Source organism: Lonchura striata, chromosome 1 (genome assembly GCF_046129695.1).
Source record: "Lonchura striata isolate bLonStr1 chromosome 1, bLonStr1.mat, whole genome shotgun sequence".
Classification (NCBI taxonomy): Eukaryota; Metazoa; Chordata; class Aves; order Passeriformes; family Estrildidae; genus Lonchura; species Lonchura striata.
Window position 1 is genome coordinate 20,082,474 of NC_134603.1, and position 21,651 is coordinate 20,104,124.

The window sequence follows — 21,651 nt, forward strand, 5'->3', positions numbered from 1 at the left end:
ATTCTGTTATGTAAAAAGGTATCTGAAGAATTTTTACAAATTTTATCTTGGAAATTAGCTTATTCATTATGTTTAATTTTAGGAAATGGTGCTCTTGCAGAACATTCTGAAAATGTGCATATTTCAGGAGTGTCAACGGGTAAGTCATTTTTTGTAATGTTTAAATTTCATGCATGACTTAAATAGTAAATATTGAAAGCCACCTGGTATCTTATGAAGAGATATTTGGCTATAAAAATTATTACTGCCTTTTGCAGCATGTAATAAGGAATGAAGCAACTGGAACATGGAAAAATTCTCATAAGATAAAACTGATACCTGCATGCTCATGAACAGATTATGCCTTTCTAAGTGGACTGCTTAATTATTTTTCCATACAAACATTGAACTAAGAGGAAAGTTGGTTTAAGTTGAATTGATATTTTCTTTCCACAGTAAAGTTTTTGTGAAATGAAATTTACTGAAATGTAATTTTGGACACTGCTACTATGAAATAACGTAAATCCAAGAGTTATGCATTTCACCTGATTAGATTTAACTGAAATGACTGTACACTTCACTGCACAGTTTCCTTAATACAAGAAAAAAAATTTGGAACTCGTGAAACCAAGAAATTGATGAGATTCTGGGAGAATATGGGGTATAAAAGCAGCACACACTGTGCAAAGGTTTCTGTGTTCCCTTCCAATAAGTCAGTTTTAGGTCTCCTCTGGGCAGCAGCCACAGTTGGGTCTGTTGTGTGTTAGTGGTGGGACTGTGTGGCCATTGAGGCATTGGTGTGCAGTCTTTGTTCTTCAGATGCTGTGCAGTGTCAGCAGCTGCTGGAGGTGGTTTATCATAGTGATACCCAGAATATGTGCAAACAGGGAGATAAAGGCTCCTCAGCAGGTAACAGAATACAAGCCCGGTTCTTTCCCTAGGAAAACTGCCTCTAATCCCTAGAATTCAAACTGATTTTCATACCCCCTTCTCCTAAAATAAGAGTCAAAATGCAAAGTTGTCCTTTTTGAGAACAGCTTGTACATCTCACTGTAGTTAATCCTTGCAGTATTGCTACTTTTACTTGTATGGTTGAGTTTTTGGATGAATTTGTGGTCAGTGGGTGGTCTCTTATACCTACTGCTTTCTATTTCCCTTTTATTGCTCACCACTCAAAGACTGTTTAAAGTCTGTTTATAGCATATCTTTGTTACCCATTCTTGTGCTGCATAACGAAGAATGCTGTTGCTTTTTAATAGTACTGGTGCAACAAGTATCATATGTATTACATTTATGGCACACTGTAAATAATAAATATCTATATAGCTACTTGCCCCTCTTGTAACAGTTATTGCTGGAATTGGAATGGATGAGAGGTGCTAAATGATAAGTCAACCTAAAATCTCACTATGCAGCTTTCAGAGTATGTTTTAACAATCCCTCACACCTCTGTTAACTGCAATCATTGTGTCACAGGTCACAATACAGGCAGAAAAGCATCTGCTGGGCAAGAGGTGAATGGAATTTTTGACTCTACTTCCAGTACTTTGGCCAGCATGCTTGAATAGGCAGTGCCAAGAAGAGCAGAACTCAATGTACTTTGTACACAAGATAACAACAGCTGGTAGATAGAACTTTAACTACTGAGAAGAAAGATCCATTTAGAAATAAATAATAACCCCCCCAAAAAAAACCAAACCAAAAAAACCCAAAAAATAAAATAAAATAAAATTAAAAAACAAACAAACAAACAAACAAACAAAAAAAACACCAAAAAAGATACCTCTGATGTTCTTGTGTTTTTAAATAGTTTTGTTTTCCAGATGGGAAAAAATTAAATAAATACTATACTACTGTACTCCTAAGTTTCTTTCTTAATACAAAGTGCAAGTTCTTCACTGGAGAATTTGGGGCAGGGGTGATCTGTTAAGGACAACCTGAAGAAAACATACAGATTGACCCAGTAGCATTTTCCTTACTGCTCTTTGTACGTACATCTTAAAATTTAAGTGCATAGCCCAAGTATAAAAGATGATGAAGAATGAAATTATTCTTCTAGTTCCTTTTAAATAAATTTGGTCTCCCAAATGTATTTTTCTATCTCACAGGTTTTATGTTTCATCAAGCATACCTGGGCAACTTTATATTTATCAGAACAATTTTAAGTAGAGTTTCTGTAAAATAGGACAGAAGACATCTGACCTTTAATCTTTCTAAATCCAACTTTCATTTGGTGTTGAAACCAAGCAAGCAATTGTCTTGGACAGTTGTACAGAGACCGGATTTAAAATCAAATTTTTGTCTTGATGGTAGATTTCCTGTCTTGCTGCTGCTGTAAGACTATGTGACCTATCTTACTAAATTATGTTTTAATAGCACAGACCTCTGTGGCCTTTGGTATTTATGCTTCTGCTGTATGCTATATTGCCAAGTTACAGGTACCCCTCTAATATATGAGCATGCTTTTTCTGCCAGCAGCAATTAGTGGAATGTTGTCTATTTGCATATAAGCTATTACTACAGAAGAAGTGTTTAGGCCTTTAAAATCTGAAGAGTTCAGAAATATTTTCAGATCTGTCTTCGAGGTATGTTGAGTCATAATTGTCACAATTGCAAAACCAATTCCCCATCTCCCCAGCCCCTCACTGTACATTTTCAAGAACTGCAGTACTGTTATATATGTATAATGATTTCTTTTTACTGCATATGTCTCTGTATTGCAGAGCAAAGGGCATTTTAAATTAAAGCATTTTGGCTTGACCTGGAGGCAAAGATTCCCATGCCTTCTTCCCCTGTAGTTCCCCACATTAGACTTTCAGTGGCTCCTGAGAGTTACAGTGCAATAATTATCCTCCCTGTTCACGGTTTAGACTTTATCACAACATTATTCTCTTTTTACTCTAAGCTGTTTTAAACACCTTCAGATCATTTATCCAGCTGCATTCATGTCCTTACCATGTCCAATATAATGCATGCCTTATCATCCTGTGGTTCACATTGAAAGCTAATTCTTTTATCTTTTCAACTAATCTCCTGGCATTACTGTGAAGATAAATCCCTAATCTCCCTCTCCCTGCTTTTCTGAAGTGACTTTTTTCCTTGACATGTTGTTCACTCTTACTGCAGGTACTTTACTTCTCTAGATCTTCTGCTACAGAAATTTTGCATAGGTTCTTAATTATTTTCTTATTATAACTTGCTAGTTGAATTTGGTACAATAAACTTTTAGTTGATTCTCTTCTGTTTAGCAGTCAACATCCTGTAGTTTACATGTTTACATGTAGTTTACATGTTTACATCTTGTAGTTTAGTGTGGGATGGTAAACATATTTCACGAAGAAGGAAATAAGAAAAACTGTTGTGTCTGTTTTTAAGATGTCTACAGGAACATCCATATACATCAAAAAATTATGTGCAAGCTCTTTTGACCATTATTTTACTGTAATATGTGAAATATCCTTAGTTCTAATTGCAGTATTGCAATTTACTGAAAAGTTATATCAGAGTAACAAACAGAATTGCAAATGCATTTTTAATAGAATAAAAGTTACCAAAGGAAAGAGTTTGAAACAGGTAGGAGATGGATGAGAAGAATTGTGCCAAAGAATACAAGGGTATTGAAGGGAATATAAGCAGACACAACATTAATGTAGAAATGCTTGTGCAAGAGGAATTTGTTCCCCCTTCCAAATAGAATATTTCAGCCACCAGCATGATATTTGAAAACATCTTGGCCATGCATCACTGGGAGTCTTTGCTTCTCTACAAAGCTACCTTCTCAATTTCTATCGTGCTTTTGCCTTGATTGCCAGTTCATTTCCTTTTATCCTGACTAGTCTAATTTTCATTCTTCTATTGTCTTATGTATTTTTAATGTTCTAAATAAATTATTCTAAACTTAATCAGTTTTCCTGTAATTTTAAGTTGTCATAGATACAATTGACCTGTATGACAAATGCTTGTAGGGCTGATAGCAATTGAGATTAAAAGTCCAAATTTTCCTCAACTTAAAACTGAGGATTTTTGCCTCTATTGATGCATTTCTGTTTTACATGCTACCACTTGGATTTTTTTTATCCCATATCCTTCATGGTGTTGCTTACATTCTGCATGTTTACAAATACTTGAATAAAATGTATGTTACATGATAGTCTATTATTGTGTAGGAGAAACACCCGTGTTAGGCAGAGGGCCAGGAACTGATTTTAAAGGCTTGCTATTGTCTTTATAAAGTATACTCCCGTTAAAGCTGTTCTATTTCAAAAGATTATCCTTGATTTTAAAAAATATCTCTGAGAAATTATTCTCTCTCAAAAAGACTGCACTTCTGGAGTGTAGCTTCTGTAGTTATATTGACCTTTATACACTTTTTAAGCAAACAGATTTCTGTTGTCTCCCGAGTAATAAGTAAGAGATTTTTAGGGCATGAATATATATCACGTATGCAAGTCTGTTTAGCTTGTCTAGCCAACTTGAAGTTAAGAAAGCTATAATTTGCTTTTCAAGTCCATCCCCTTTTTTTTTGAACATGTCTCTTTGTCACATGAATACTTTCTTCAGTGTTTTTTCCTCTGCAGCACTTGTACAGTTTTGTTCACCCTATGTTATTGTGCTTGTGGTCATTCTTGCTTCCCCATGCCCTCCAGAGTCTGCTTCTCTCTTCCCATGTTGGCTGCAGTTGAAAATGATCACCTTTTGCTGTCAGCTCTGTAGTGTGAGCTTTACTAGAAACTAAGAAAAATACTAGAAACAGAGAAAAAAACATCTTAATAAAAGAATGTAGAAATTACACAGGTACTGTTGGTTCTGCAAAGATAAAAAAATCCTGAGTTGAAGCTTTCATGTGCTCTGAAAGCACTACCTTGGTTATACAGGGTTTTCATGTAGAATTTCTTCCATTCATACTTGTGTATAAATATGTTATTGTTTGTACTGCTGTAGGGTTTCGCATGTTAATATGTTTGGAGGTAAACTGTAAAAGTGAATGAACCCATGTTGAATGGATTTTTTTTTAATGTATTTTAGTGCAAAGTTTCATTTGTCTGGTAAATTTAATAGCTTCTTAGAGGTTCTGGAAAAATTTTGTCTGTCAATTTGGAAATATCTGATAGCAGGTATATGTTGTAGTATAAATTTCACCTCTAGGCAACTTTTTTGAAGCTGGGGACTATTTCAGTAGTAACCAAGTAGTATGTGGAATTGTTGCCAGCATTTGCAAGCTTGGTACAAAATATCTTATGCATTCTTCTACTTTTTTTGCATGTTTTTGTGCTGTATGTTTTTGTTAAAACTGCTATTTTACTTTAGCAACTCAATAACCTAAAAGTCCTTACATTTATTGCCTGAACAAATGTTAAGTATCAAAAGATCACTTGCATAGGAGCTGTGTTCCAAATTATCATGGTGTTAGAGCACCACCTATAGGGTTTGCTCAAAAATTCAAAAGAAAGTGAATATTGCATATTCAAATGAAATAATATCTATGTATTTTGTGACTTTCATTCCATGATATTAGGACAGCTCCTGTGTCCTGCAGTTACTGTATGCTAATATTTAACTGTGAAGCATGAATAAAGCTCTAAAAAGGGACATGTGAGAAACTATTTAAAGCATTATTCTTTTACAGATATACAGGAAAACAGAAAATTTTCTGGGTTTTATTTTTGCTGTGGTATTTAAGTTAATAAAGAAAATTCAGACATACGTCAGCATTTGTTTTTTTGTCCTTCTAAAATATATTTAAAGTTTATCAGTTATGCCATGTAGAAATATTTTTAAATAATAATAATTTAAGATTATAACTATTTATAATTTCAGGTCCATATAGTATAAAAATAGAAAAAAGTAACCTGTCCACAAATAACATTATTATAATACAATGTAATTATAACTTTTTCACTGTTATAAATGCAGTTCATTCTTCATAATGTTTGTTTATTCATCAGTTCTAATTGACTATTTTAATCAAATAGGAATCCTAAAAGGTTTTGATGATCAGACAATAACGAAAGTGCTTCCTTATTTGTAATAGTTCTAGTGTTCAAACTACCATGTGTAACTTACTGGACTACCAGTAGCTTTGACAGCCTGGCAGATTTTGGACTATCAGTGCTAAAATTGAAAAATAGAAACACAGAGGGCAGTTATTGTGTTTTCTTGCCACTAAGACTTCCTCATAATTTGAAGCTCTGAAGCAGTGGGAGTATTTTAGCCTTTCTGTTTATGTGAAGGTTGTGTATATGCTATGTGACAGGCTTTGGATTTGAGGCTGCTAAGAGCGGGGAAAAACAGGGGAAAAAAGATCCACAAAGTTAAGTGTAAGCACATTCCTTGAAATAAAATCAGAATAATTGAGAACACTCTAGCTATGGAAAGGACAGCAGCTGAGTTAGGGCCAGTGCAGAAAGCTGCACCTATAATAAAGAGTACAAGTGACTGAGTTTCTTCAGTTACGTATAATTAGATCTATAAATATAAGCTTTCTGGTCCATTATCAGAAATATAGTTATGCAGGTTTCTCTGCTGCAGAACGTACTCTTTTACTTTCCAGCATTTGGAATCGTGTATGGAGATCATTTCTATGCCAAGAACTGGAAGGGGGAAGGTGTTTAAATGATGGTCAAACAGTGGGTCTACTACCTAACACAAGAAGTTTCAGCTGCTTGATTATTTACCTTTAATTTGTTTTTTACCTTCCAATGCACTTGTCAGTATAAGGTGTTAATGCATGGTTAAATTGAACTGAATATTTGTAAAGATTAAAAGTAAATTTTAAAATAAATAAATCTTAATCAAGTTGTCAAAGTCGACATAGATGATATTTTTTAATCTGTAATAGTAATTGACATAAAGGAAAACTGCTGCACTGGCAGTGTTGGAAAACATCTTTTGGCTGACGTGTTCCATTACAAACTCCTTTAGAAGTTGTGAGTTTTTTAATTGGTATGTCATCTAACTCACTCTGATGTTCTGCCTGATTAGGTGCTGATTGGTTGAGTGGGGTTTTTTTTTTCTTACTGACTTTAAAAAAAATTGAGTTAATGAAGTTGCTTTCAATATATATGTTTTTTTTAGCTTGTGGAGATATTCCAGAACAAATTCGATCACCAAGCGGGACAATCACGAGTCCAGGGTGGCCCTCTGAGTATCCTGCCCGAATTAACTGTAGCTGGTACATCCATGCCAACCCAGGGGAGATCATTACTATAAGGTAACAGCACTCCTGTAATATCCATGTGGATGGAAGAAGTACTAACCAGACATTTTTAACTGCCAGTTGTACACATACCAGTTTTCTCTTCCTTCCTGTAAGTGAAGGTTTTAGGTTCTGTCTGGTTTTTGCCTTTCCTTTTATCTGATTTGCTTGCACAAAGCCATGTAGCATTTGTTTTTAACTGGAGAATGGTGACTAGAAAAAATTTCAGTGTGCTCATTTGTTTGAAATTTTCCAATGTGTGTGAAACCTAGGAATTTTTCATTAAAAAGTATGTTACTAGATGTGACTAAATGCTGTAATGCTTCATTGCTATGAGGTCTCCTGGTGTGCTTAAAAATGCCAGAGACAAATAGCAAGTCAATAGATACTAGTTTAGGAAAGGCTGAGTTCTAATGCAGGGAGCTCCTCACAGTTTCACATATCTTGTAACTTTTCTAAAGTAGTAATGTAAAATACTTTTGGATTCAAGTTCTCATCAGTTCATTTCTGATTACTGGTTTCTTTTAACATCAACATACAAGTTAGTACTGCTTCATGGACTTGCTTATGAAGCTGCATTGCCTACAGTTTTTTTTCAGTTTCCAGTTCAGACTTGCTGACCTAATAAACTGTTCTTCATTATGAAGTATTTGCTTTGACATCAGTTACTTGTTTAAATTCTGCCTGTTAATTTAAACAGTCTTTCTACTAAATATTTGACTGGCATAAATGCAATGTAAAGTAGGTAAAACTGTTCAGCTACTAGAGTGCTTTCTAAATTTTTCATACTGTTTATTTTTAATAAAAGTCCTTTTTTCTTTCATGTTGTTTACTTCCACTCATCCATACCACATTTCTGTTCTGATAGTGCTCTTTTGTCTGTACAGACCTATTTTGCACAGTCTCCCCCTCACATGTCATTACCATGGCAGCTTGTCTTGACAGTGCAGCCACATCATGGCAGTCCATGACATAATGCTGGGGTAGCCGAGTAGTGCATCTGGGAGAAAGTGTTATCTGAAAACATAATTTTGAACAATTTAGCTGTATTTATCGTGTCAAATCATGTTATTGCCGTAAGTGTAGCATTAGCTAAAATTTTGGTGAAATTTGGGTTAAAATCACTTAGTAGTGTATGGAAGTCATTAATTGGGACACATAAGGACAATTTCACTACCAGAATTTTAGATTAAGACAGTGTGTGTTTTTTGTAGCAAAATTGCATTTCTTTAAGTGGTGGATGCAACATTTTGTTTGACAGAATAGATCCTTGCTGTCCTCGTAATATAAAAGTATCAGCACAAGGTTAAACCCTATTTCTACATGGGTAGAGAGAAGCTACTCTTTATTTCAGAAGCAGTATTTATTTCAAAAAGAACTTCAAGCTAATTTTTGTGTGTAATAATTCAGGATCTTGTTTGTGTAATATTCAGTTCAGTAGCAATTTTGACATTTCCTCTTTTTCAGCTTTCAAGATTTTGATGTTCAGGGATCTCGACGATGCAGCTCAGATTGGTTAACAATTGGAAGCTACAAGAATACTGAAGGCTATAGAGCATGTGGCTCTTCCATTCCCTCACCATACATCTCTTCACAGGATCATGTTTGGATAAGGTTTCATTCAGATGATAGCATCTCCAGAAAAGGCTTCAGATTAGCCTACTTTGCTGGTATGTTTCAAATGATACCTAGTATACTTTTATGGTTTCACTTTTTGTTTCCTGTTTCAAGAATTACTTCCTTTTAACAGGGTACAGTGCTGACTTGGTTCTTTCCTGTAGTCACCTCAAGGTCTATTGAAATCAGAAAAAATACAGATTTGGTAATGTATTTTGATCCCATGCACAATCTGAATATTCAAAGTGGAAGTAACAATAAGCAGATTGAATGATATTTGGGAAGAAAGGTTAGCCAGTAGTAGTAGGCACTTGGAAGTTCTTTTAACATAGTAAGACTTGAAATGCTTTCATCAGATTAAAATTAATTTGTTGAAGTAGTTGGGTAAATTTCTGAGTATTATACATACAGTGAGAGAGGAAGGAAATGGCAGGGTTTTATTTTTTACATTTCTCACAGAATGTGCATTATTTTTCTCATCTCCAGAAGGCATACTATCTTTAAAAAAAAAAAAAAAATCTAAAAAACCATTTATATTATAGATTGTTCTAGCCAAGTGCAGACATGGTTCTGTACATAGAAAATTTTTCTTGTGTAATTACAGGATGTGATAAAAATTAGTTACCAGAAGTAATAGTTTGAGACTCTTTCGTGAGCCATTCTGTTTATCAGAGGTGGCCAAGAGAGAGGAGGAAGCCAGTCATGAGTCAAGACTAGTTCCAAACCTTTCCTGTCTTTAAGAGATTTTATACTTTTATGTAATAGCATGATTATGGTGTTCTACATAATGATCATCCCAATTACTGGATTAGATTTTTCTTGGTTTTCATAATGAGTTCATGTTACCTTGCTCCTTCCGAGTGTGCCTGTATCCACTCACTGGCCTGCTCCAGATTTCTGTGCATGCCAACTTTTGACTCCTCCATAAAACAATTCATACTTGTAAACATACCCAGTGCTACCCACCTGCAAAACTGTTCCAACAAGATTCAGTAAATCTACCCTTGATCTTCTCTAGTCTAAGCTCCTGGTTTTACACCGCACTCTTCTTATCTAGTAGCTTCCTCCAGTATGTCAGTCTCTCACTAACAAGTTTCCAAGCAGGCTTATCCCTCTCTATCACCTGTTCTCAACACTTCAAAAAAAGCTCCTTCTGTGATTCAGCTCCTTGCACTTCAGCAGGTCTTGGGGAAATCATGCAGCCTTGCATTTGATGCTGGCCCAGCTTTCAGGGCAATGTTCTACCTGGGTATTGTGCACTGTCTTACCAAAACATGTCAGGGAGCAGAGAAGAAGCTGCTGGCTAATCAGTCATCCTGTCCAACGGCCCAGGTGAACACTGCTACCTGTGTCAGGCATCAGCTTCTGCCCTTTTCACCTCCCTCTCAAAGAAGGTGCAGAGGAAAGACAACATTCCTTCCTGAGGGGTTTGGAGAAGTAAAGATACCTTGGATAAAAGTGTGGAATGGGTAGGGGAGGTAAGCCATGGGATTTGTAGAATTTTTTCTCTTCCTCTTTCCAAATCCTTTTCTCTTTTTTTCTCTGATCTTGAGAAAATTTCATTATGTAGCCCCTCTTGGAAGATGCTACAACATTTTCATCAATAAGCATTTTTTTTCTGTTAATTTATTTCTTCTATTTTGTGTTGTAGATTAGAGTGCTTAAGACTTTAATCCTATTTTTATAAATGTCTTTTTAAAAACAAATAAGTTTTACTTTGTTCATTTTTAAAAACCAAGCATTACTGAACCTTTGGCTTGAGTTTGCTCCCTATATTTGATACAATACTTAGGAAGTATTTCACAATTGAGGTGTAAGTGTAGTGTTTCAGTGATCAGAGTGGTCTTTTAATGTTTTAAACTAACCTGTATACAGGAGAAGAGTTGACAGTTGCTTTAATAATAATTTAGTCATTTCTGCCTTTGATTGTCAAAAAAGGCTCCTGAAATGCTAACACACTTGCTCTGCATTCAGCTGTGCCATTATGTTTGGTTTCTTCTCATCAGTATCATGCAGTAGTGCTCAGATTAACACCTCAATAGATTATTTAATTCAGTGGTTTTAAGGCTACTCTCAAAATTGCCGAATCATCATAAAAAAGGGGGGGAAAGAGTAATAAATTAGTTACTTGGGTGCAAGTTAGGCTTATCTGTGCTGGACTGATGGAAATACTACAGATTCCAAGTGTAAAAGTGACCATTAGGGAGCCCCATGTTTAAAATCTGATATGGAAGATAGGTCATATGAATTGTTTGAATTAATTCTTGTTTAAAGAAAACAATAAGTAAATATTCATATTTAATTTTAAACAAACCAATAATAGGAAAGAAAAAACATTTCAGGTAGGAAGGGTGCTGGACTAGAAAGTAAATTTCGTGCCACTTTTGTCTTTCTTCCCTCTGTCTTCCTCTCACTGGTTTTTTTTTTCCGCCTTTTTAATTATGGGAGTTGAAATGGGACAGATTACTCATGGTGATGTAGAGTGGAAAATAAAGTTACTAAAGGCACATAGGTCAATGGCCACTGTAAATGCAAGGAAGAACTGTGTTAGTCCTTTAGCTACAACTGCATATGGATGCTGCTAATGATCTTATGCTATCCTGAAGTCTTTTGTAGTACAGCTTCCAAAGTTAGTCTTATTTAGTACATCTCTTATAATTTTAAGACTCTAATTTGTGATTCATAGGTAAATTTTCTTCATGTAAGGATTGCAGGATTGGTGATTAAAAATGCTAAATCAGGATCAAGTATCCCAACTCTTTTCTGGGATGTTTAAAAGTTTATTGAAGGAGGAAGAGCTTGGGTTGAAATTGTATCCTGTTTTGTTACTGCAATATTCCCATCAATATTTATAACTCCATGTTACGTCTTTTTCTTCTCAACCTCTTCCAGGTTCTGCAATGCAAAAGGACTGAGCTAGATTATAATCAGTACTTGAACAGGTTCAATGATGTATATTCTCCTACCTCTTACTCTACTACCTCCACCTATGGAGCTTAGTCATTCAATTTAGGTAGGACTAGTCTAGCAGTTCAGTTTTACAGGTTTTAAATTCAAGGCCAAGGTTCCAACTTTGCTGTACTAATATTGTGAACCATTTGTATTTGTGTGAGTGTAGTATAAATACTTATATATCTGTAACAGAAGAAGATGATATTGTTTATACTGCATCTGTTCTTTGGATTTTTTTGTGTGAAATTAACATGTTCTGAAAATTAGTCATAATTTTCAGAACAACACATACAACACATACATTTTGCTCTCCTTTCATTCTTCAGTCTCTGAAAGCAAATTTGTAGACTTAAACATTCTTCAGCAGTTCATATAACATTTAACACTCTTGATGATTTCATTTTTTCCTGCATTCACTTTCTAAAAGCCTAAGCATTTGCGAAATTTAATAATTATGTGTTGTACTTTTCTAAAGAAAAAATATTATTTTAAGTTAGAGTATTTATTTTCAATGCTTTCTAAGAGATATTAAAGTAGAAAAAAAGGAGAACAGAAGTATGATACGACTTTGACCTATCATAGCAGATCAGTTCCAGCAAGAAAAATTCAAGCTAGCTGTGAAAACTTTCATCATGTTGTTTAGTAAAGCACTGTAACTTTAAAAATACTTGATTGGAGAAGGTCCTGAAGAGACTAATCAAACACCATTTGGCCTTGTTTTGAGAAGATGATTTTATTAGATGGCCTCCTTTCCAATCTGAATTGTTCTCCTTTAAAAAAAAAGATAGAACATTCTTTTCTTGGAAGCATTAGGATTTCAGTGAGTTCATCATGCTGTCTTTCCCGTTTCCTTATTAAAACCTTAGGTATAGTGTTCCTTAGAGTGAACGTATATTTGTCTAGTTTATTTTCTGAATTACTGCTGTGTAGGACCATCTGCATTGCAGACTTGTTTTAAATATTCTGACCATGACAGTTTGTTTTATAGCAATTTTTATAGTCTGTACTGTGGTTTGTAGAAATAACTGATTGAAAATTACACAGCAGTGTTTGACTCAGCTGAATTGTTGCAGAGCTGAAATAACTTGGATCCAAGGTATGCTTATGTGTTCAACATGGCTGGAACTACAATAAGTAAAGGCAAGCTTGCATTTTTGCATTTGCTGCACTCCCATCTTAGTTGCTGCAGGAGAGGCAGGAGCAAACTGTGGGAAAAGAAGAGGACAGGACAGAGGTTTCTTTTTTGTGGTTGGTGGTTATACATAATCTTCAGCTGTCAGCTTCTCTCTTGCCTTAGATCCTTTGGTACAAAGTAGGAACCTCCAGAAGCAGAAGAGAGTCTGACTGCTTTTTCTGGGAAAGAATTTGAGGAGATAACCAGTACTGTAGCACAGAGTGTTTCTGTATTTTGAGTGATAGAAGAGAGGGTGTTTTTCTAACTTATTTTTAGCATATTTGAAGTCAGATTTCTCAATACCTGTAAATGAGCATTGTTTTCTTCCTTGGGTTGAATTTATTTGACTGAAATCAGTGAAGGATAAGATTCATGCTGCTGTTTTGATTGAATTCTGACATGAAAAATACGTTTTGTCTTGATACTTGCTAAAAGTTGCCATGGTTTAAAGATACTTCAGGCATTTGCTTTGCCCTTCTGAAGTAGCTGGCGCAGCCAATAAACAAAACACAAAACATAAAGTGCTAAATTCTAAGAAAATTTTTTTTTTTTTTTTTTTTTTTTTTTTTTTTTTTTTTTTACTTTCAGGGAAATCTGATGAACCAAGTTGTGATTGTGACCAGTTTCATTGTGCTAATGGGAAGTGTATTCCAGAAAGTTGGAAATGTAACAATATGGATGAATGTGGAGACAACTCGGACGAAGAAATCTGTGCCAAAGCTAATCCTCCGACAACTTCTTCCTTTCAGCCTTGTACAAACAATCAGTTCCAGTGTCTTTCCCGCTTCACCAAGCTTTACACTTGCCTTCCAGAATCTTTAAAATGTGATGGTAACATTGATTGTCTTGACCTGGGAGATGAAATAGACTGTGATGTGCCAACATGTGGGCAGTGGTTGAAATATTTTTATGGTACTTTCAGTTCTCCCAACTATCCTGACTTCTACCCACCTGGCAGCAACTGCACCTGGCTGATAGACACAGGTGATCATCGCAAAGTAATCTTGCGATTCACCGATTTTAAACTTGATGGTACAGGTTATGGAGACTATGTCAAAATATATGATGGATTAGAGGAGAATCCACGGAGACTGTTGCGTGTACTGACAGCATTTGACTCTCATGCTCCCCTCACAGTTGTTTCATCCTCAGGACAGATAAGAGTGCATTTTTGTGCTGATAAAGTGAATGCTGCAAGAGGGTTCAATGCAACATATCAAGTTGATGGTTTCTGTTTGCCCTGGGAAATCCCATGCGGTGGAAATTGGGGGTGCTACACAGAGCAGCAACGCTGCGATGGCTACTGGCACTGTCCAAATGGAAGGGATGAAACCAACTGCACCATGTGCCAAAGAGATGAGTTTCCCTGCTCTCGAAATGGTGTTTGCTACCCTCGTTCAGATCGCTGCAACTACCAGAATCATTGCCCTAATGGTTCAGATGAAAAGAATTGTTTCTTCTGTCAGCCAGGGAATTTTCACTGTAAAAATAACCGCTGCGTGTTTGAGAGTTGGGTTTGTGATTCTCAAGATGACTGTGGCGATGGCAGTGACGAAGAAAATTGCCCAGTCATTGTGCCCACTAGAGTGATAACTGCAGCTGTCATTGGGAGTCTTATTTGTGGATTGCTGCTTGTCATTGCACTGGGATGTACTTGTAAATTGTACTCACTCAGGATGTTTGAGCGAAGGTAAGTAGAACTCAACTTCATAAAAAATATTTTGGTGTTTTCTGTTGTTTGCACTTGAAGTAGTTTTATTGCCCTACAGAAATTGTTGCACATGATTTGTAAAGACACTGCTCCTTTTTCTTTGATAGTAGAAAAAGGTTAGTTAATCATAGAGTTTATCAGGTTGGAAGGGACCAGAGTTTATCAGGTTGGAAGGGACCCATAAGGAATATCAAGTCTAAGTCCCTACTTTTTGCAGGACATCAGAAGCTAAACCTTGATAAGACCTATGGCTGAGCATTGTCTAGATGCTCCTTGAACTCTGAAGGCTGGGTGCTGTGACCCAGTTTTCTGGGGAGTCTGTTCCAGGGACTGACTGCTCTCCCAGTGAAGAAAAGGGGATAGCAGTATTCTGATCACTTCACTATAGAGGGTTAAAGTTTTCCGATGGTGTTACCAAAAAAGAAGTGTGAGAAAACTGCAGTTAATTTGAAATTTATATCACAGTTCTATATATAACAGCATGTTTCTTCTCTTGTAGGCTAGTTCATATCAGGATTACATATCCTTCAATCCTTTGCAATAATGTAAGCGCTACTCATGGTGCTTTTTATATTTAGCCCATGGGCTTGGACTGGTTTGTTTGTTTTTAAAAAATTTATTGTTGCGGTTTTCTTTTGCTTTCATTTCAGCTGGACAGAATCACGGAAACGACTTTATATTCTTTGCCAATTAAATTTCAATTAAATTAGCTAAACTTCATCTTCTGACTTTTTTTTTATTTCCAATTATAATAATCTGATGTACTTTCATTCTTATATATATATGTATGTATAGATCCGTGTCTTACGTATTTTGAAATTTCTTTTTTTGTTTGGAAGATCATTTGAAACTCATTTGTCAAGGGTTGAGGCTGAACTGTTAAGAAGAGAAGCTCCTCCATCCTATGGACAACTAATTGCCCAGGGTTTAATTCCACCTGTTGAAGATTTCCCTGTTTGTTCCCCAAATCAGGTAAGATTTCAAAATAGCAGACAGACCCCTTAAATTTTAAGGAGACTGAAGTAAAGATATTTGAACTTTCATCTCCTTCTTTTTCCTCTATAGCATTTCCTTTTTCTCCTTGAAAGTCAATAGTGTTATACAAATTACCAGCCCTTGAACAAAATCATGATATAGTAACACCACAGTTTCTTTTGCAGGCCAGTAATGCACACTATTGAACCCCCTCTTGCATGAAAAGTAATAGATTGGTAGATCTAATTGTATGTTCTCTATTACTGTTGTGAAAGTAATAATTGCAAGATGGCACTTTCCAATTTGGGAAAGAGGACCTAGACTTCTAATGCAGAATGGTAGACATGCAGTGTGTAGGTACATTCATGCCTGCTGTGCATAACAAGATGATGGAGAAAGATGGTGTTGCCTACCCTCTGTGGGACACTTCAGGTTTGGTGTACATGAATATGTGTAGGAATAGTTAGGATTTTCAGAAAAACCTAGCTTGCTCAGACTCCTTTTTCATCTTTAAATCCCATGAAGATGATGTAAAGATCTTGGATTTTACTAAAATGAAACCTCCTCATAGTGAGCAGTTCTGAAAAACCCAGACTTACAGTGGCTGCAGTCAGAGGCTGGTACTGGAGATTTTAAAAATCTGTGTAATTACTGAAATTTTCTTTACTTTTTAGTTTGACTTAAATTTAATAAAGCATTGTTTCTTTGGATACATTTTAAGTTCATTTCAGAATATATTGGAATTCTATGGCAAACATTTATAATGAAACATAATAAAATGTAGTTGCCTCATAATATTTCTGTGTAATCATGATTTCACTCTCCATAAAATATCAATGCATGTACAATAGTTTCAAACAGTGAGAGTGTTAGTGAATTCCCAGTATTTCAAGACTTCTGTAGCCTTGAAAACTAAAGGAACTATACTGAGCAATTAACTAGCATAGAAATAAGAAATACTAGTGAGGAGGTCATCAAAAGTAAAGAGAATGTCATTCTAGAACATTGATGCTTCCATAATAAAAACTTTACTCATATTTAACCAATGAAGTTGCAATGTTTCAAACCTTTGTTTTTCAGAGGAGACAACATTAGTAAAAACTCAACACAATGTAAATTGATTTCTATAAATTATAAAATGCAGTTTTAAATACGGTAAAGTGTTGGGGAAAGGGAGTCAGTATTAAGTCAAGGTGTGTTTCAATTTGTTTTCAGCAAAATACTCACCTTAAGATTGCAGGGCTGTGTAGGACTGAAGATAGTTATTCAAAATTTGCTAGAAGTCTCAAGCTATATGAATGTTGGATGTTCTCATGTCAGTGTAGTGCTTTCGACCTGAAACTGATACATGCCCTCAGAGCTGGATTTTCAAAGATGAGTAGCAGCCTCTTTAGTAGCTTTTGAAAATAAGGTTGCTGTACTCACATACTGCGTGCTTGAATTCAGTCATCCTGTGAACTAGGGGAAGAGGTGGGTTGTGGATGAAGTATTGTTTGGCTATTCTGCTGTGCTGGCTGAAGGATGGTGGAAGGGAGATAAAGGTGACAGCATGAGAACACTAAATTTCAGTTTTTATAAATTAAGGGAAATACATGTATATATGTTAAGGGTTTAATTGGTGAATGGCTCTTCTGAAGAATATTCTAACTTTTGCCATAATCTTAATGAAAAGTTGTGAATATGGGCTTTGTCCTCTAAACACATTTGTGAAAATTTTTAGAATGATGTGCACCTGGAAGATCTGCCCTATTTGAGAATGGAACTACTTAGCTGAGTCAGTGTTTTCTCTAAGTTTGAGTTAGGGATCCCTGAGACAAAGGAGTCTGTGTTCTTATGTTTTTGTTACCTTACAGTTGAAAAGTTATACAGGATTTTAAACAGGAAAATTCAAGCATGCATTCTTCTGTAGCTGGATAATTAGAAAATGTATACTGAATTTGGGAGATTTATAGTTTAGAACACATAAGATAATTTTATTTAAACAGAAGCATTAAAGCATTTTGAAACTGGAATTAACAGATTTTATCAGGAAAGGGGGAAAAAATCAAACTATAAACCACTCTGGAGAAGATAATTTAGTCCCTTTGAGGCAGCCCTGTGGTAGTGGATAAAGAAGGTGGCCACCTTTGTTAAATCTTTCTGGAAGACTTTGTTTACAAATCCTAAACTTCTTGAGACATGTTTCTGTGTGCTGTACTCTAAAATCCACAGTGACTACCTTTTTGGTAGGACTGTAATAGATTTTTGTATGCCTGCTCTAGCGGGTCTTTAGTTGTACTTTTCTTTAATCTGTGTTTCATATCCAGACTATAGTGCCTTGCTTTTTACATTGTATTTATTTAGAGATCCTTGATTAGGGCAGAAATATACCTTGTATAGAAATAATTGCTCTTTTATTGTCTTTGCATATGTATTTCCACTTAATTTGCCTGTTTATAATGTTGTTTCCTCTAGAGCATCTAGACTTTTGTCATGACCACTTTTTTTTTAATAGCTTTTTGCTATATATACTAGATTCTTATTAAGAAAGATGGAACATTTTGTAATATTTAAGATTCCACATTTAGCTTCATTAAGTGCTGTTTCGTACAATAGTTAATAATTTTTTCTTTGCTAGAACACTACCAGCAGACTGTCAGTGCTTGATTGTTGCTTATCTTCTTATTTAGGCTTCAGTTCTGGAAAACCTGAGGCTGGCAGTACGATCTCAGCTTGGATTTACCTCAATCAGACTTCCTATGGCTGGCAGATCAAGTAACATTTGGAATCGAATTTTTAATTTTGCAAGGTCGCGTCATTCTGGATCGTTAGCACTGGTCTCAGCGGATGGAGACGATGTTGCCAGCCAAAGTACTAATAGAGAAGCTGAACGCAGTAATACTCACAGAAGTTTGTTTTCAGTTGAATCTGATGATACAGACACAGAAAATGAAAGAAGAGACACAGCGGGGGCAGTTGGTGGTGTTGCTGCCACCTTGCCTCAAAAAGTCCCTCCTGCAACAGCAATAGAAGCAGCAGTGGGAGCGTGTGGGAGTTCCTCTGCTCAGGGCAGCAGCAGCAGCACCACGGATGGTGGAAGAGAAGTGACAAGTGTAGAGCCCCCAAGCACAAGTCCTGCACGCCACCAGCTCTCGAGCGCACTAAGCCGTATGACTCAAGGCTTGCGCTGGGTACGCTTTACTTTAGGGAGATCAAGCTCAGTGAATCAGAACCAAAGTCCTTTGAGACAGCTTGATAATGGGGTAAGTGGAAGAGAAGAGGATGATGATGTTGAAATGTTAATTCCAGTCTCTGATGTAGCATCAGACTTTGACATGAATGACTGTTCAAGACCTCTACTTGATCTCAGCTCAGATCAAGGACCAGGGCTTAGACAGCCTTACAGTGCAACACATCACAGTGTAAGGTCATGCAGTCGAGATGGCCCCTGTGAGAGCTGTGGCATCGTACACACTGCCCAGATACCCGACACTTGCTTAGAGGCAACAGTGAAAAACGAAACTAGTGACGATGAGGCATTATTACTCTGTTAGGTACGGATTGTTTAGGAAAGATTGTGTACAAGTTGGAGCAATATCTGTCATTGTTTTGTACTTCACAGTTAAAATTAGTTTTTAGTTTTTAAAAATCCAGGACAATATTATGTTAAAGCTATTTTAGCCTGTGTGGTTGATTAAACTTTCTTATACTGGATGACACTATGGAACTCTAAGAGTGAACATTTTAATGGCTCTGAATACACAATGTGTGTATCCAGTATAATTGGATTACTCTTTAAACTGAAGTTTTCCCCATTAGTTTCAAATTTAGTTTATCCTGGTACTATAGTTCAAACCTGAAACATGGCTGCTCAAGACTTAGTGGCTGCCTGTTTAACCCAATATTAACAGGTGAATTTGTACAGAATTATTTTCCTTTAGGAATTGACTCTGTTGTATTGTTGCCAACATACTTGTAACTTAATATACTAAATATGGTAAGGATTGTTAATGTAATATGTACTTTGAGTTTATTCAACATTTTGTCTAAATATTCTTGAATTTCATCATAATGTGAACTTACTTAAAGGGAGGAGAAACTTTCTCCAGGAGCATTCTTTTTCTTTCAGAAGTACAAAATGCAATGATATATGAAATTTAGGCATAATAGATAAACTGATGGCAAAAGCTTTTTTATCACTGACTTTCCTAAACTGCAATTTAATATGGTACAAGCCAAATAGTATGTAAAATCCCCAGTCATTAGTCTTTTTGATTTGAAGTAAAAAAGGGCCGAAGATATTACAATATATGTTAGTTCTTTAAATATCCAATATGTACAAATACACTACAGAATAAGTTCCAACTGGTAATAGATCTTTCCGTAATACTGTAGGGTATAAAGCTTGTTTGGACTCAAGGGATTTGCACTAAAATCATATTAAGGTCTCTAATGAGCTTAGTGCACAAGCACTATCACTTTAAGTACTATTATTGTCTAATATTGCAATGGCTATATATTTCCATGGCTCTTTTCTTGGGGTGTTGCGTTTTTGTTGCAATTGAATTTGCTTTACTAATTCCCTATTTATTCATTGTATTTAAAAACTGGTTTACTCGGTTGCAGACTGGTTGTTTAAAAAAAACCAAAAGAAAACCCTTTTCATGTATTTTTTAATGACATTACATGTTGGAGCAAAATAAATCAGCGAGGAAAAAAGCTCGTAACTTCCAATTTTGTGATAAGCAGGTTAATATGTGGCTATTAGTGTAACAACAAGAAACTACACCTTTTAAAAACAAAACTGTCAACTACTGTTTTATTTATTCTTTGCCAGTCTGTTTTTAGTAGGCTTAAAGATCCAGTATGAAATGTATTTGTGTGTGATTGTATGCTATTTATTAAATTTTAAATACTTTGTTGAATGTCATTTTAAAGCATGTTTAAAGTCTTGTGCATTTCTGTCGTGTTATGCTGTCGGGCAGAACTGACTAAAATTTTAATATGTATCAAAACTAAATTGAATTTTTGTTATGTTTTTGAGGTACTTTTAAGGATAAATCCAAGGTCTGTCTGGCTGTTTATTTTTTTAAATCCTCATCTCTGAAGTACAAATCACATGCAGAAGGAACAAACAATTGAATGGATTCCAAAGTGTATATATCTTCTCCCTCTTCTCTTCATTCACAGACACTGGGATGAGAAAAATAAATTATTTTACCATCTGATTGATTTTTTTCATGAGTCAGCAGGTGAATTCTGAGGATGCAATTACATAGATTTGTGCTTTTGAGGAACTTATGTGCAATACAGTTGTAAAAGATTTTATTATAATGACCCATGCGGTTTCAAGTTTCAGAACAGATCACATCACACTGGTACCAGATCAGGTACAAGTTGGCCCATAATTACACATACTCAAGTAAAAGTCATCAATGGCCATTTTTATTCACATTGAATAATATCTAAATCTGTGGGTAATCTCTAGTCTGATTTCAGTAGCGTTGCTTATAGAGCAGGCAGCTTTGCAGTAGGAACATGGTAACACACCCTGAAGTATATGTGAACAGTATGTCCTGGTATAAAATACTGGGTTTTTAAACCTTCCTAATTAATTGTCATTAGAAAGTGGTTGTGGAAATGCTTGTCCCTGAGGCAGATAAATTTTAAAGAAAGTCTCTTCACAGAATACCTTCGGTGTTTAACACACATAGTGATCTAAATTTGTTCCATTAGATGCCCCAAATAGCATGTACCTATGGACTCCATATTGCAGATGTAAAAAGAACACAATATTTAATTTGTTTTAAAGGACAAATGCTACACATTTAACTGAGAAGTTGGATTTGATTGATAATTTGGAAAATTGTAAATAAAATTCATATTTGTATGAGGTGAATTTGTTGCAGTGATTTTTTTTCTTAGTGATAGTACAAGGAGTGATTGATTTTTCTTTTGAGTAATGTATGAGTGATTGGTTGCATTTGTTTAGTTTGGTTTTATTGAAGTTTCTGATAAGACATTATTACCCTGTTTCTTTTTATGCTGGAGTGCTTGAATTAGTGTTTT

At 35.5% G+C, this 21,651-nt stretch overlaps 1 protein-coding gene across 1 annotated transcript in view; it reads left to right on the forward strand.

The window, feature by feature from the left end:
- LRP12 (LDL receptor related protein 12) overlaps window positions 1-21,481 on the forward strand; it is a 50,405-nt gene extending 28,924 nt beyond the window's left edge. Inside the window, exons 2-7 of the mRNA XM_021546567.3 lie at window positions 83-139; window positions 7,054-7,189; window positions 8,642-8,844; window positions 13,506-14,607; window positions 15,468-15,600; window positions 18,273-21,481. Coding sequence (XP_021402242.1) covers window positions 83-139; window positions 7,054-7,189; window positions 8,642-8,844; window positions 13,506-14,607; window positions 15,468-15,600; window positions 18,273-19,136 — 2,495 coding nt within the window. The 3' untranslated portion in view covers window positions 19,137-21,481. The remainder of the gene's footprint in view (window positions 1-82; window positions 140-7,053; window positions 7,190-8,641; window positions 8,845-13,505; window positions 14,608-15,467; window positions 15,601-18,272) is intronic.
- Window positions 21,482-21,651: the final 170 nt, after the last annotated feature.